Source organism: Spermophilus citellus (genome assembly GCF_964194105.1).
Source record: "Spermophilus citellus genome assembly, chromosome: 3".
Lineage (NCBI taxonomy): Eukaryota > Metazoa > Chordata > Mammalia > Rodentia > Sciuridae > Spermophilus > Spermophilus citellus.
Window position 1 is genome coordinate 103,543,210 of NC_138184.1, and position 13,159 is coordinate 103,556,368.

Below are 13,159 nucleotides of genomic sequence, written 5' to 3' on the forward strand. Positions count from 1 at the left end.
TGCTGTGGGGGGGAGGGGGATGGCGCCTGCTCTTTGGGAGGGGGCCCTGGTGGGTGGCTCTCCCTCCATTCTTAGCATCAGCTCCCAGGGCTCCACAGGGGGCCCTGCAGGTGTGAAGGTCCAGGTGCAACGGGAGCTCACTACTGTTTGGCTGTGAGGGCACCATAGTGTGTGTGTACACGCAGACATACCCACACCCACACCACACACACTGGTATCTATACACAGCCCCCCGTGTGCACACCCCACACCCACACCCTGTCTGCGTTGGGTCCGGGGTCCCGAGGTTGCTCCCACGGCTCCTAACAGGCTGGTGTTAGGACCCAGGAAGGACGCAGCAGGGCGGGATATAAATAGAGAGAGGAGGACAGTTTGAGGAGAGCTGACCTCACTCCCTCTCCACCCAAGAGCGGCTGGCGGAGGTGTGGAGCCAGACCAGAGGGAGGCCGCGGGCGGGCGGGACGCTGGGAGCAGCTGGAGCTCCAGGGCGCGCAGCTGGGGAGCCTCCTTGCTCCGCCATTCTGGGCAGGAGAGGGACACGCAGCTCCAGCTGGACAGAGAGGGGACTTGGGACTGCCACCTGGCCTGGGTTCCTCTTGCATTCCACATGGCTTTGGACGCCCGGGCTCCTGGATCACGGAAGGAGCTCCAGTTCTGAGACAGGAGAGAAACCCCACGTGCTTCCAGAACCTGTGTCACAGACTTTGAGGAAACAGACTTTCTGGCCCCGAACCTGAAAAGATGTCCCTCTCCCAAGGAGCCAGAAGGTAGAGGACACACTCTTCCACCCTCAGGAGTTCCGCTCGGATCCCCTGCAGCCTCTGAGAGCCATGAGACAGCCGCAGCCCCTCTTCTGCGGGCCCCTCTGGCTGCTCCTCACCTGCTGCAGTGCTCAGGTAATGTGCCTGGTCGGGCGGGACGCTGGAGTTCTGTGTGAGGTTCCCTGCGTCTCATGATGTGGTCTTCCCTGTGCAGGTGCGAGGAGCCCACAGCAGGTCGCAGGACCATCCAGGTAAGAGACCCATCCCCTGCTCCAGTGGGGCCTTCCCTCCTTCCCAGCTGGGTGCTGCCCAGCAACTGGCTTCACTCTGAGGCCACCAGTGACGGCTCTTCTTGGGCTCCTCTGCCCCGACGCCCCTACCCCACAGCCCCGCCGGCCTCATCTGCGTCAGTGTCCTGGACCGTGGGTGGGGAAGCGGCTCTGTCCCCACTGGGCTGGGTCAGGAGGGCTCTTGTGATCCAGGAGACCTCAGGCTGAGCTCTGTCTCAGTTCGCATCAGGTGCTGGTGACATGAGGCCCCCAGAACAGCAAGCCCTGGAGCCCCCAGCCCCTTGGTGTGCCCAGTCTTGGACGTGGGGCCTGCTCACCAGAGTGGCCTGTCTTTGGCCATGTGATTCTCCAGTCTGGAGGTTGAGGGTGAGGTTGCCCAGGAGGACGGAGGAGCAACCTGGACACTGCTCTGCCAGCTCTCGGCCGGCTCTCAGCCAGTGGGCCTGCATTCCCTGCGCTCCCGTGCCTCTGGGTGGCAGTTGGGGCGTCGGGGACCTGCGAATGACCCTTTGCCGGGAAATGCTGACTCAGGCTGACAGCATGGGGTTCCCAGCCGCCCCGTGGCGAGCAGTCCTGCCCTCATTCTGGGGAGCCCGCCCAGATCCACAGCCAGGTCCCCCAGGGCCCCTCACAGGAAACCCTGAGAAGTGGGGCCCACTTGGCTATCTCCCCCCACGGGTTGTGATGCTGCCAGGCTTTCGGTCCTTGTCATCACCTCCCTTCACCCACACTGGGGTAGAGACTGCCCTCTCTCCGCTCCATGCTCCTGGAGTCCTATGTAAGAAGGTGCTGAAGCTGCACCCCTCCCTGGGCCAAACACTAAAGCTAAGAAGCAGAGCCTGTGGCCTGGGCACAGGGGACAGGTCAGCGCTGTGTTGATGGAGGCTGTTGGGCCAGACCTTGCTCCCACTGAGGCTGGGATAGGAGATGGAGAGAGGGCAGCTGAACAGGTGTCCTGGCCAGGGAGTGCCGCTGAGGAGGTGGCCCTGGGCCAGCCCTTCCCAGATGGTGGCCTCTGACAGAGCGTCCTCACAGCTCGCATTCTGGACCCTGAACTCCAGGGAGCCGTTGGAATCCAGCAGTCTTTCCCTCCACATAGAAACGTCGATCCTGCCCGTCCTGACTTAGTGTAGTGGAGGCCCTTTCTTCTCCAGCCGGCCACCTAAGGAAAGCAGCTGTGCCTGCAGCCGTCGAGGGCCACTGAGACGCAGAGCACAAGGGCCTGTGGGACCACTTTAGGGGCCCCCTGTCCCCAGCTGTCTTTCTAGTCCTTTGTCACCTCTGAAATCTCTCCCCAGCCTCCTCGGACTCCTTCCCCTTGGGATTGACCGTTTATTTCCTTCCTTTGGCTTTGGACAATGACACTGCCCTCAGGGAACACCAGTGTCTGTCTCCCTGCTCCTCTCTCAGTCCTGCCGTCTGTCCCCTGCTGTCTGTCCCCTGCTGTCTCCTTACTTTGGCCTCCCCCTCCTCCTCCTCCGGCCACTCCCTTGTCCCTCTCCTCATCACAGCCCTGCACTTTCTCTTCCTTTCTGCATTTCGGGCTCTGCTCACCCCTTCCCATGGGGAGGCCCTCAGTGGTCCGGGGGCACTGTGTTCCTGTGGCCCCAGAGCCCTGGGGTGCTGCGCCCTGGCTGTCCCCTCAGGGTGCCCACTGAGTGACAGCCGCCCTGGGGTGCCTCAGGAAGAGCGAGACCTGCTCTTAGTGTTGGTGAGGAGGGCGTCACCCACGGCAGCAGCAGGCAGTGCGAGGGGCCACCGCCAATGCCAGTTAACCAGGCAAGGCCCACAGCAGCCAACCAGGGGCGTCCACACTCCTGAGCTCCAGTGGAGCCGTGTGTCCTGCCAACAGCACACGCTCCAGCTACAGAGCCGGTCCCCTGTGGGCCTAACCAGTGGCTCAGGGCTGTGAGGGAGCTGGGGGTGCTATGCCAGAGATGGCCGAGGGCAGTTGGGAGACGCGGGAAGGCAGGCAGGTTCAGGGGCCCGGGAGGTGAGGGCGGCCCGACGCACTGCTAGGCCTCCCCTCTTTTTGGGGAGGCCTCCGTGGCCGCCAAGCTTTCCCTCGCTGGTCCTGCCCCAGCACCAGACCTCCTGCCCAAAAAGTGCTTGATGGATATTTTCCCACCTATCTGTGCGCCACCCTGGAGGACTGGCTGCGCTCTGGCAGAACAAGTGAACGTGCTAGCCCACCCGCGTGCCTTCAGCCCCCAGGGGCTTGTACCTGTTTGTCTGTCTACATTGGCAGATGTTGGTGCTGTCTACACTGGCCCTGGTGCCCCATGCCTTCTGGGCAGAGAGGGAGTTAGCTTTACAGACAATACCAGGTCAATGTGAGCTTTTGCAGTGACTGTCACTCGCAGCCAGATCGTCATCTTAGAGAATTGTACAAGGTTGGAAGCGACACCCAAGTCTGCTCAGCCCACCCCCCATTTCATAGGGAAACCAGGAACAGAAGGGAGATCCAGAAGGGAGCAGGAGCTGGTAGGGCCAGGACCCTCAGCCCACCTGAGACCTCTCCCAGGGACCAAGGCTCCACATGCGGCCTCCTCCCAGGCCAACCTACGAAGCCAGGAGGGCTGATTAGTGCAAACCCATAAATGGCCTCAGCCAGAGGCGGCAGCCACTTTGCAAAAGTTTATAAACATGCCCTTTTATAGACACATTTGTATGAGGAAAAGACCCGGTCGTTGCTGGTCCTGGGGTCCCAGGAGCGGCACAGTCCAGCCTGTTCCCAGGAGGATGGAGACTCGAGATGATTGCAGTCATTATGATTCTGTGTATTTACACAGCACGTAGCTCAGAGAGGACGGCCTAGCTGCTAGGCCATGGCAGCACCACATTCTTCATCTTCCTGGAGAAAGGGAAATGTGTTCATGATGGAGCCTTTAAAACTAGTGCCTACGGCCTGTTGAACAAATGGAAATTTGGCAGAGACAGATTTACAGGGGAGCAGGATCACGCAACGTCAATGCTCTGTTGTCCAAGTGTGGCTCATCCTGGCCCCTTGGTTCTACCTGTTAGTTACCTTTTAAATCCCTACATTAAAAACGTGGGAAATTTCAAAAACAAAACCCCGAAGCCCCTACCCACATGCACACACGCACACACACGCACAAGCACACACATGCATGTGCACAAACATGTACATGAGCACACACGCACATGTGCACACACACGTGCACACACACATGTACGTGCACACAAACGCGCGTGTAGACATATGCACACCAGCACACACACACATGCACACACACGAGCACACATGCCTAAGCCCTGCTTCACAGGGGCTGCCACCCACCAAGGAGAGCAGAGTCCGGCACAGGGGCAGGTGTGGACACATGACCAGAACTGCCCAGTAACCCCAACACCTTCGGAAACAGTAAGGAGCAGGGACCTGCACATGGCGGTGTCCGGGAGGCCAGGGAGGCCATTCAAGTGCAGCGTCCTGTGTGTTGAGCATCCTGTGTCCAGAATTAGAAGGAGGCATTGGTGCAGAATGCGGGAGACTGTGCCCCAGGCCAGGGGATAGCAGGCAGAGTCCCGCAGGGAATGAGTGAAGATGGATCCCAGGGGCCAGCAATGAGGGTCAGGGCTGGCTTCCCCCAAGTGCAGGTCTCCTGAAGCAGCCCAAGGGTCGGGGGCTCCCTGGACTGACGGTAGCACTGGAAGGTGGGGTGGCCCTGACTCTGTGAGGGGCTCACCCATGGTCAGCAGGCCACTAGGCCTGACTCCGAAGGGCCCAGGTATCACTGGGCGATGAACACTGAAGATCCCTGTCCCGCGCGACCCCCCCCCTCCGCCCCCCATTTCTCCTGTCCCCTCCTTCCTGCTTACCGCTGTCCCTCTCCCCCTCTCCCTCTTCCTGTGCTTCCTCTCCTCCCTCCCTGCTTCCTCCTCCTTCCCCTGCCCCGCTCCTTCTTGTTCTCTGTCCCTTCATTTTTCAGGGCTGGGACTGTCTGAAGTCCCCGTGAGAGCAGGCGCCGCCCGGTGAGAACAGAGCGCCCTGTGCCCGGCCCTGCGTCCTCTCGTCACCCTCACCCTGGAAAAGAGCCACAGGCTTTTCTACCAAGAACGGATTTTCTGGTTTTTACAAAACTTTTAGGGCTACAAGTGATTTTAGGGTGTACAGGGACCCTCTGGGCTGGAGCTAGTCTACCCTGTTAGCACCACATGACTTCAATTTAAAAAGCTGCCAACACTGAAGATCTGGGAGGTTCCAAACTTAAAACATCTGGATCCCTGAGTGCCCTCAAGATGCAGGGGACCTGGAGATTCTGGGCAGACCTCCTACTGAGCAGGTCAACCAGCCTGGGATGGCCACCTTCAGTGGAAAGGGCACGCTTGCTGCCTGGCCACAGCTCCGCTGCCCGAGCTCGGCCAGGGACATGTGTGCTATTGGCAAGCATCGCACCTGTGTCCCCCAAGGTCCTGCTCAGGACTGGCCAGCAGGTGGCTGTCCCTAGCGCTTGCTTCCTGTCTATGGGCTAACTCAGCAGTAGCCTCTGGATCTTTTGGCAGCAGGAGCTTGGCTCTGGGCTGCTTGTCAGCAGAGACAGTGGGCAGCCTTCACACCTGGCCATCATGGGCACTGCTGGGTCCAGGTGACACCACTTCCCTCCTCACCTTTCTGCCCAGAGCCACTGTGGCCCTTTGTGAATGGGGACAGAAGAGCTACCTGCAGGTGGATTCTGATGGCCACGTCTTTGTAGAACATGTTACCTTATTTCTGGTTTTATCCCAGGTGATTGAATAACCAGCCAATGAGGATTTCCCATCTCCAGAGTGACAATCTTGGGTCTTAGGGGTTCACGATGGAGGATGAGAACGCATGCTTCTGGGTGTTGCCTTTCTGGGTCTCCATGTGCCTGTGGGCAGCAGGGGGCAGTGCTGCTTCCCCTGCACCTGATCGGGCTGTGCCCATCTGTTCTCCACCTGCTAGGGAACTGACTCCGTCCTTGGCTTATATGTGGGGCTTGTGCACATTGGAGGGACAGATGCAAGTGACGAACGCAGGCAGCGACCTCACGCGAGCAGGCGTGGGTCACCCTGTGGGTGGATCCAGGTCCTAGGAGGAGGCTCCAACCTTCCTCTGCACTGTGGCCTGCTGCTGCCCAGGGCCACTTCAACAGTGCAGTGGATATCAAGTGTGTTTTAAAGGTACACAGGACCTAAATTCAGAGGACAATAGTCAATGCAATAAGAATCTCCTTGCATGTGACACCCCGTTTCTCAGTTTCCTTATCCCCCCAATCCTGGTTTCAGTTTCCATGCAAGTGCCTCTCTCTCTTCCTCTCCCTCCCTGTCCTGAACACACGCATATCACAGTTACCTGTAGCTTTTCTCACTTGAGTTTTTAAATTAAATTTATTTGAATGGGACATAAAAAATGACAGTTGTAGTAGCGAAGGAGTATGACGTTGAGTACCAACACTCACACAGTGGACAACGATCTCCCCAAACGTTCATCGCTTCCTGTGGTGAGAGCATTCAGTCCTTTCTGAAGCTCCTTGAGGCACGTGGTACTCGGTGCCGTCAATAGCCCCGAGCCGCACAGTGGCACACGGGGACTTCTGCTCCTATCTGCCCACGATGATGACGTATCTTCTTAACTTACAGTGTCAAGAGTGGTCCATGCACCTCAGCCTCAGCAGCATCCATCGTTGCTTGGATGTCCCTCGATTATTTAGCCAGCTTGTGGGTGAGCACTAAGGCTGTGGTCAGGCTTTTGACCCTGTAAGAAATTCCACAAGGAACACCCTTGCACACAGGTCTTGGATCACGAGTACCTACGTCTCTAGGATGATTCAGCGCACTAAGGGACCGTGTGCTTGGGGTCTGTGTGGACAGTGCCAGGTGGCCCTCCAGAGAGGCCGCACTGACTGCACCCCTGACACAGGGGATGTGCTGCTCAGTCCCCTCCCCCTCTTTTCTCTCGGGTCCCGTTCTGGCACACGACTCGTCTCGCTGTGGTTTGACACTTCTAAAGCTATTCGCATCTTCTTCTTTGAATTGCCTAATTATGTTTGATGCCCAGATATTCTGTTGATTTGCTTTCCTTAACAGCAGGAGTGTTTGCTGATTTGCTTGTGGTGCCGGGATGGAACCCAGGGCCCTGCACTCTACCCCTGAGCCACAGCCCTCGTTTGTAGGAGTTTTATTAGCATAATGAGTTTAACACATATAAAAAGAAATCAGCATGTTTCTGTCATGAATTATATAAACCTTATCCCCAGTTGGATCTAGTTCGATTTTTTTTTTCTGCACAGAAATTTAAAAAATTAATGCAGTCAAATTTATAAGCCTGGAAAGCTTTCTATATCTGGTTTTATTGCACTTTAGTCTGATTCATCTAGGTTGCCTGGGTGCACGGAGTGGGGGAGGCTCTTGACTCTTTCCAAATGGCTAACTGCTTCCAACTCCTTTTGTGGAATGAGATTTCTCCCGTTTTAAAGCACTAGCTTTATCCTAATCAGTGCCACCTGTGCCGGGAGCTCAGTGGCCCCTCCTTCCACTGAAGGGCAGACTGTGGCAGACACCACCCTGCTGTGGGGCCTGTCCTCTGCTGTCCCTGTCCAGTCCTGGGTATTCTGCTTACTTATTTGCTTATTTATTGTGTGGCGCTGGGATGGAGCCCAGGGCCCCACACATGCCAGGCAAGGGCTCCCCACTGAGCTGCACCCCAGCCCTTTTTCAGTTTTGCTTTGAGACAGGGTCTTGCTAAGCCACAGAGGCTGGCCTGGAACTTGTAATCCTCCTGCCTCAGCCTCCAGAGTAGCTGGGATCACAGGCGTGGCCACTGTGCTTGCCTTGTTCTTCTTTATTTTTTTAAAAATATGAGTTCCATAATCAAATTTCCCCTCACAAGAGAGCTCTCAGCACTTTCCCAGTATTTATAGATTAATTAAAGGGCAGCTGATATTTTTATGCTAATCAATCTGTTCTCCCCAGAGTAAGTCAGGCCTTCATTTGCTCAGGGCATCTTCATGAGAATCTTGTGTGATTTTAGTTCTTTTGTTCTAAAATGTTTTCGTTTCATTGGTTGCATTTAGAAATGAGAACTTCTATTTTTTTTTGTCTATTGTTGAAATACAAAAAGCTATCGGCTTTGTACATTACATTTGAACGAAACTCCTTGCTCAATTCCTCAATGATTTGAAGTAGTTTTCCACCCTGATTATCAGGCACACTTCCCGTGACAGTGATGACCATTCTCTCCTCTTGGTGATGTTTCTTTGCAATGGAGAATATAAAGGGCTCTCTATGTCAGTGGACGTCCAGGGTGCCTGCTGTAGCTGGTCATCTGGGCAGTAATTGCAAAGGACTAAAAGGATGTGCTCAGGGCTGCCCATGCTAGAGCCCACTGGAGCAAAGATGGGACCCTGACTTCTTTTCAGCTGGAGAAAGGTGGCCCATCTTGAGGGGATGTCACCTCGCTCTGTTATAACGGACAGGTGGAAAAGGATGACCAATTCCTTCACAGAGCCCTGAGAATAGACAATAATACATCCACATAAGGTCCTGCTGCTCACAGTACTGGTCTCAGAGAGGACATCTGGAGGAAGTAGCCATAGGGGAAGGACCAGGACTGGATGAAGAAAGGCCTGTGTGTGAGCGCTGTGTGCTGGCCAGCACAGGTTGGAGCAAGAGGTTCCCCTAATAGGTGCAGAATGCGGTCATCCCACAGGTCATTGTTAGGTATTTGCCAAGCACCTCAAGGGGGGTCTTCATAAACACAGGGTCCTCTAAGCTTGTTTTAAGCTTGTTTCCTTCTGTGGTCCAGCCGCATCAGGTGCTATCTCTAAAGCCACGTTTAGTGACGGGATGAAGGACATTCTCGCCTTTTTCCTCACGCCAATGGGCATGGTCCTGGCTTCCCACTGTCAAGCATGAGCCGAGGCTGCTGTTCTCATGGGTTAAGAGGCCTCCATCCATGTGGCCTGCTTTGTCCAGTTAAGGAGCCAGTCATCAGTTTCTAGTTGAGTTCTTGTCCCTCCAAGTAGTTGTGTTGAACTGTATCAAACGCCTTTTCAGCCACGGGCTGGCCACGGTCCTCCGTCTCCAGGTCCTTCCCCGACTCCAGGTCTTTCATTGTTTCAATGGTGATTTGAGATTTTGATTTCTTTTCCCTCAGGGTTTGCAGTCCTGGCTTCTGCTTCCCATTACTGGCCGTTGGAAACCGTGGATGGGATTCATGAACTTCAGGATACAACTGGAGGTAGACCTGGCCTGCGCGCCTATAGGAGGGAGGAGTGGTGGAGGCGGGGCCCCTGGAGGACAGAGGAGGATGGAGGTGGATGGCATCTGCTTGGAGCCAGATGATGCCAGTGAACCAGCATTGTGCAGCTTTCCTGAGGATCAATGCAAAATATTTCCCTAGAACGTCTGTATCTTCTTACGAAGGAAGGACAGAATCTGTGATTCAGAACACGACTGAGATGTGCATTTACTCAAGACCTTATTGCAGGATTTCCTCGGTGGAGCCTCCCGAGTGTGAGGCCAGTATGTGTTTGCAGTGCAGGTGGCGTCAAGGCGTCAAGGTCTGGGCCACTCACAATGGGCTCACAGGTTGGAGAGCACTGTTTCACCAGGCAAAGCTGTCCTATCTACAGCCATGTCGTCACATACCCTAGTCAGTTCCCACGGAGATTAAATGTCACCTAGGACATGTCTAACGGTGGAGAGTGTCAGGGTCTCTGGTTCACAGCTTGGACATCTGTTAGCAGGAGGAAACTGAGCTATCTCTGAGCACTTTCCCCATTCCAGTGAGAATTCCTCCTTAAGGCCCAAGTGTGAACAGCCGGAGGTAGCGTTCAGTTCACCTTGGTCTACTCATTGCTGGAGAGTCCACTGCGTGGCTGACGCACACGGCAAAGGCTGGCTATACGCCTCGGCTAGGGCTCTAGCCGTGTCCTGGCCCGTCCTGAATCCCCACGTGGCTGGCTGGCTGCCTGCCTCCTGCACCAGCACACAGTGATCTCCTCGTCCTTGTGACACTTGTGCTGTGGAAGTCGCTGCTTAAGGTCCTAAAACGCTTCCTCAAAACCTGCCTGTTGAGTGGCAGCAGAGCCGGTGTCTGCCCCCGGGGCAAGATCAAGGAGAGGGGTCCTGTGCAGGCCCTGTCCCCAGCCTGGCCTCCGCCCCCCCCCCCCGCCCTGCCTGAGCCTCCTGTGATGGTCTGCACATCAGGGACAGAATGTCCCTGTGCAGGTGTGAGCCCAGGTGGGCTCAGAATGAAACAGCCACTTTCCCTGGTTACGGTCGAATGTGCTTTTCCCAGGGCCTTTGTTTTTAAGCTTTTGAAAAGCAGGCATCTCACCGAGTGGAAATGGCTCATTTTTCAGGACCCAGCCACTAAAATTTCAGCAGTCATTTCAAACAAGAGCCTGAATAACCATGCATACATCTCTGTCCTGGTCCCCAAGCTCATTGCTGTAGGTTCAGTGTTCCTGGCTTTGCACACCTTGCCTGCGAACACCCTCCTGTGCAGCGGCCGTCACTCAGACATGAGTGACTCGGGGTTGGGTTCTGCTCCCTGGCGTGTCCACTCCGACAGCACCTGCCCAGCCCTGGAGTGCATGGTCACAGCACGTCCCTCCCCGCTGGCCCGCTTTGTGTGACCCTGCTGTCGCCAGGCCCCTAAGGGACAGGAGGGGGAACAGGCACCCTCGGCACCTCGCTGTGGGGACACCACCCACTGTGATGTCTCAGGGACGAGCCGCTTGGCTGTTTGTGGCCAACCCCTGTCTGTGCCTTTGTCACTGTCTCACGTGGCTGTGTCCATGCTGTGTCCCCTGGTCCTGTGCCATTGTGACTGTCAGTGCTCCCTTCATCAGTGGCCACGTTCACTCTCATATCTCTCAACCACGTCCCCTGTGGGGCAAGGAACCAGCCCCTGGGGCCTTCGGGGGTCCTGGCTGGGGGCTCTGTGGTACCAGGCAGGGGCTGGGGGAGGGTGGGTGGCGTTGAGAGATATGTGGTCCCTTGTTCCTTGTCTCACTTATCTGTTGTCTTTCTCTTTTGTCGCCCGCCCAGCGCTGCAAGCCCACAACCTCACTGTGCTCCCTCCCCACAATTCCACCCTTGTGTTTGCCAATGACTCTGCCTACTCCAATCTCTCTGCGACCGTAGGTGAGCAGTGTCTGCTTCCTCCCAGGCTTTGATCTACAGTAAGTTCAAGGCCCATCCCCTCAATCTGCCGGACTTGGCTCTTGGCCAGCAAAGGAGCGGCTAGCCGAGTACAGGCTGAGACGGAGCCAGATGATAGCCAGGTGTTACAGGTGTTAGCCAGGAGTGAGCCAGGTGTGAGCCAGGTATGAGCCAGGAGTTAGTCAGGTGTGAGCCAGGGGTGAGCCAGGGGTTAGCCAGGTGTTACCAGGTGATAGCCAGGTGTTAGCTAGGTGTGAGCCAGGTGTGAGCCAGATATGAGCCAGATGTGAGCCTGGTATAAGCCAGGAGTGAGCCACGTAGGAGTCAGGGGTGAGCCAGGTGTTACCAGGTGTGAGCCAGGGGTGAGCCAGGGGCCAGGAAGACCAGCAGGGCTGGGTCTGAGGGAGGAGCCCTGGTGTCTGGAAGGTGACCACAGCGCCATGCTCTCCAGTTCACTGTTTGTCTCAGAATAAAACAAATGATATCTTTTCTAAACACAGAAATAGAGTTTTCAAATGGATCGTATTTGGGGGGGATAAAAAATCATGCTCTCTTCATGGAAAATTAAAGCTGGTTTGAGAACACCTCATCCCAAATTTGATCTCCTACCAACCTTAAGTTCAGTGACCTGAAGTCATGGGGAGCCGTCTCAGACACCCCGAGGGCCATGATTCAGTCCCTGTCTCATCTAACAACCTCCAGGGCCACATGCTCCGGTTTTCCCCATGCAGTTCACAGTGAGAGGGACAGAGACTGGCATTGCTTGGTGGCTGCAGAGGACCAGGGTTGATGGAGGGCAAGGAGGGCCTCGCCTTGATCTCTTTTGACACTTCACCTAATTTGGGGTGGTTGGCCTCCAAAATTAATTTTGCTAAGCAAACAGCCTGGTCAGGGCTTTATATGGCCCAACTGGTCGGGCAGCTGTGAGTTGTCCAGCGCATGGGGTAAGACACAGCTCTTCTCTGGCAATAAATAGGAGAAGACAAATAATGAGTGAGTCTAAAGGCAGAAAAGACAGCTCTGAGCCAGAGGAGTTCTCGTGATGGTGGCTGTTGGAGAGCTGGCCTGGGCCAGGTCAGTCAGGATGGCCTGTGCTCCAGGTGCACCAGAAACACACTTTCTCCTGCCTCCTACATGGGGAGGGGGGCCTGAGTACTGACCCCTGCCCACAGGTGCCCATGGCCCTGGGTGTTTATAATCGTCACCCATCGGCTCCGTAGGCCTCTTACGGCATCAGACACCTTCATGATGGGAGCCATGAAGCAGGTGTCTGGGTAGAGAAGTGCCTCTGTGGGATTTGTGCCCCCTGAGACTATGCAGATGTCACCCTGGTGTCCCCTGGAGCATGGCCCCACAAGCTGTGGCTTCACACGTGTGGGACTAGGGCTCAGTGGTAGCTTCACAGACGTGTTAGAACATGCTTCACTGGGGAGTCAGTGCAGGTGGGTGGGGGGGCCTGTGGAGCATGCGGGTGCCATTGGTGCTTGGGGACGGGGACCACCACCCTCTTGCTCTGGTGGCCCAACATTGGCAAATGGTATAGGTACATTATCATGACGCTGTAATAAATAGGAGATGCCAACAGAACACAATTTCATAGGATGCAGTGACTTATTACCTAACATTTAGACTTATAAATTATTCATCGTTTAATTACTAATAATTAAATATTAACAATGCTATTAGCACCCTAGAACAATGTGGGATGCTGGGCGTGTGTATTGTGATGGTGGATATGGTGTGCATGTGTGGTGCTACCTGCAACCTCTTGGGCATCCTCAGACTTCCAGGCTCCGGGCTGGCTCACGTGTGACGCTGACCCTCTTGTTCCCTAGACATTGTGGAGGGGAAGGTCAACAAAGGCATTTACCTCAAGGAGGAGAGAGGCATGACGCTGCTCTACTACGGCAGGCTCCGGACCTCCTGCATCAGCAGCCCCACCCAGTGCGGCCCTGAGGG

At 55.6% G+C, this 13,159-nt stretch overlaps 1 protein-coding gene across 3 annotated transcripts in view; it reads left to right on the forward strand.

The window, feature by feature from the left end:
- The first annotated feature begins 373 nt into the window (after positions 1-373).
- ADGRD1 (adhesion G protein-coupled receptor D1) overlaps positions 374-13,159 on the forward strand; it is a 99,169-nt gene continuing 86,383 nt past the window's right edge. The window contains exons 1-5 of one of the 3 annotated variants that reach the window (XM_081284960.1): positions 374-896; positions 976-1,012; positions 9,186-9,269; positions 11,087-11,182; positions 13,036-13,158. In XM_081284960.1, coding sequence (XP_081141086.1) covers positions 831-896; positions 976-1,012; positions 9,186-9,269; positions 11,087-11,182; positions 13,036-13,158 — 406 coding nt within the window. In that variant the 5' untranslated portion in view covers positions 374-830. The remainder of the gene's footprint in view (positions 897-975; positions 1,013-9,185; positions 9,270-11,086; positions 11,183-13,035; position 13,159) is intronic. The other 2 variants (XM_081284959.1, XM_081284961.1) reach the window with 2 other exon arrangements.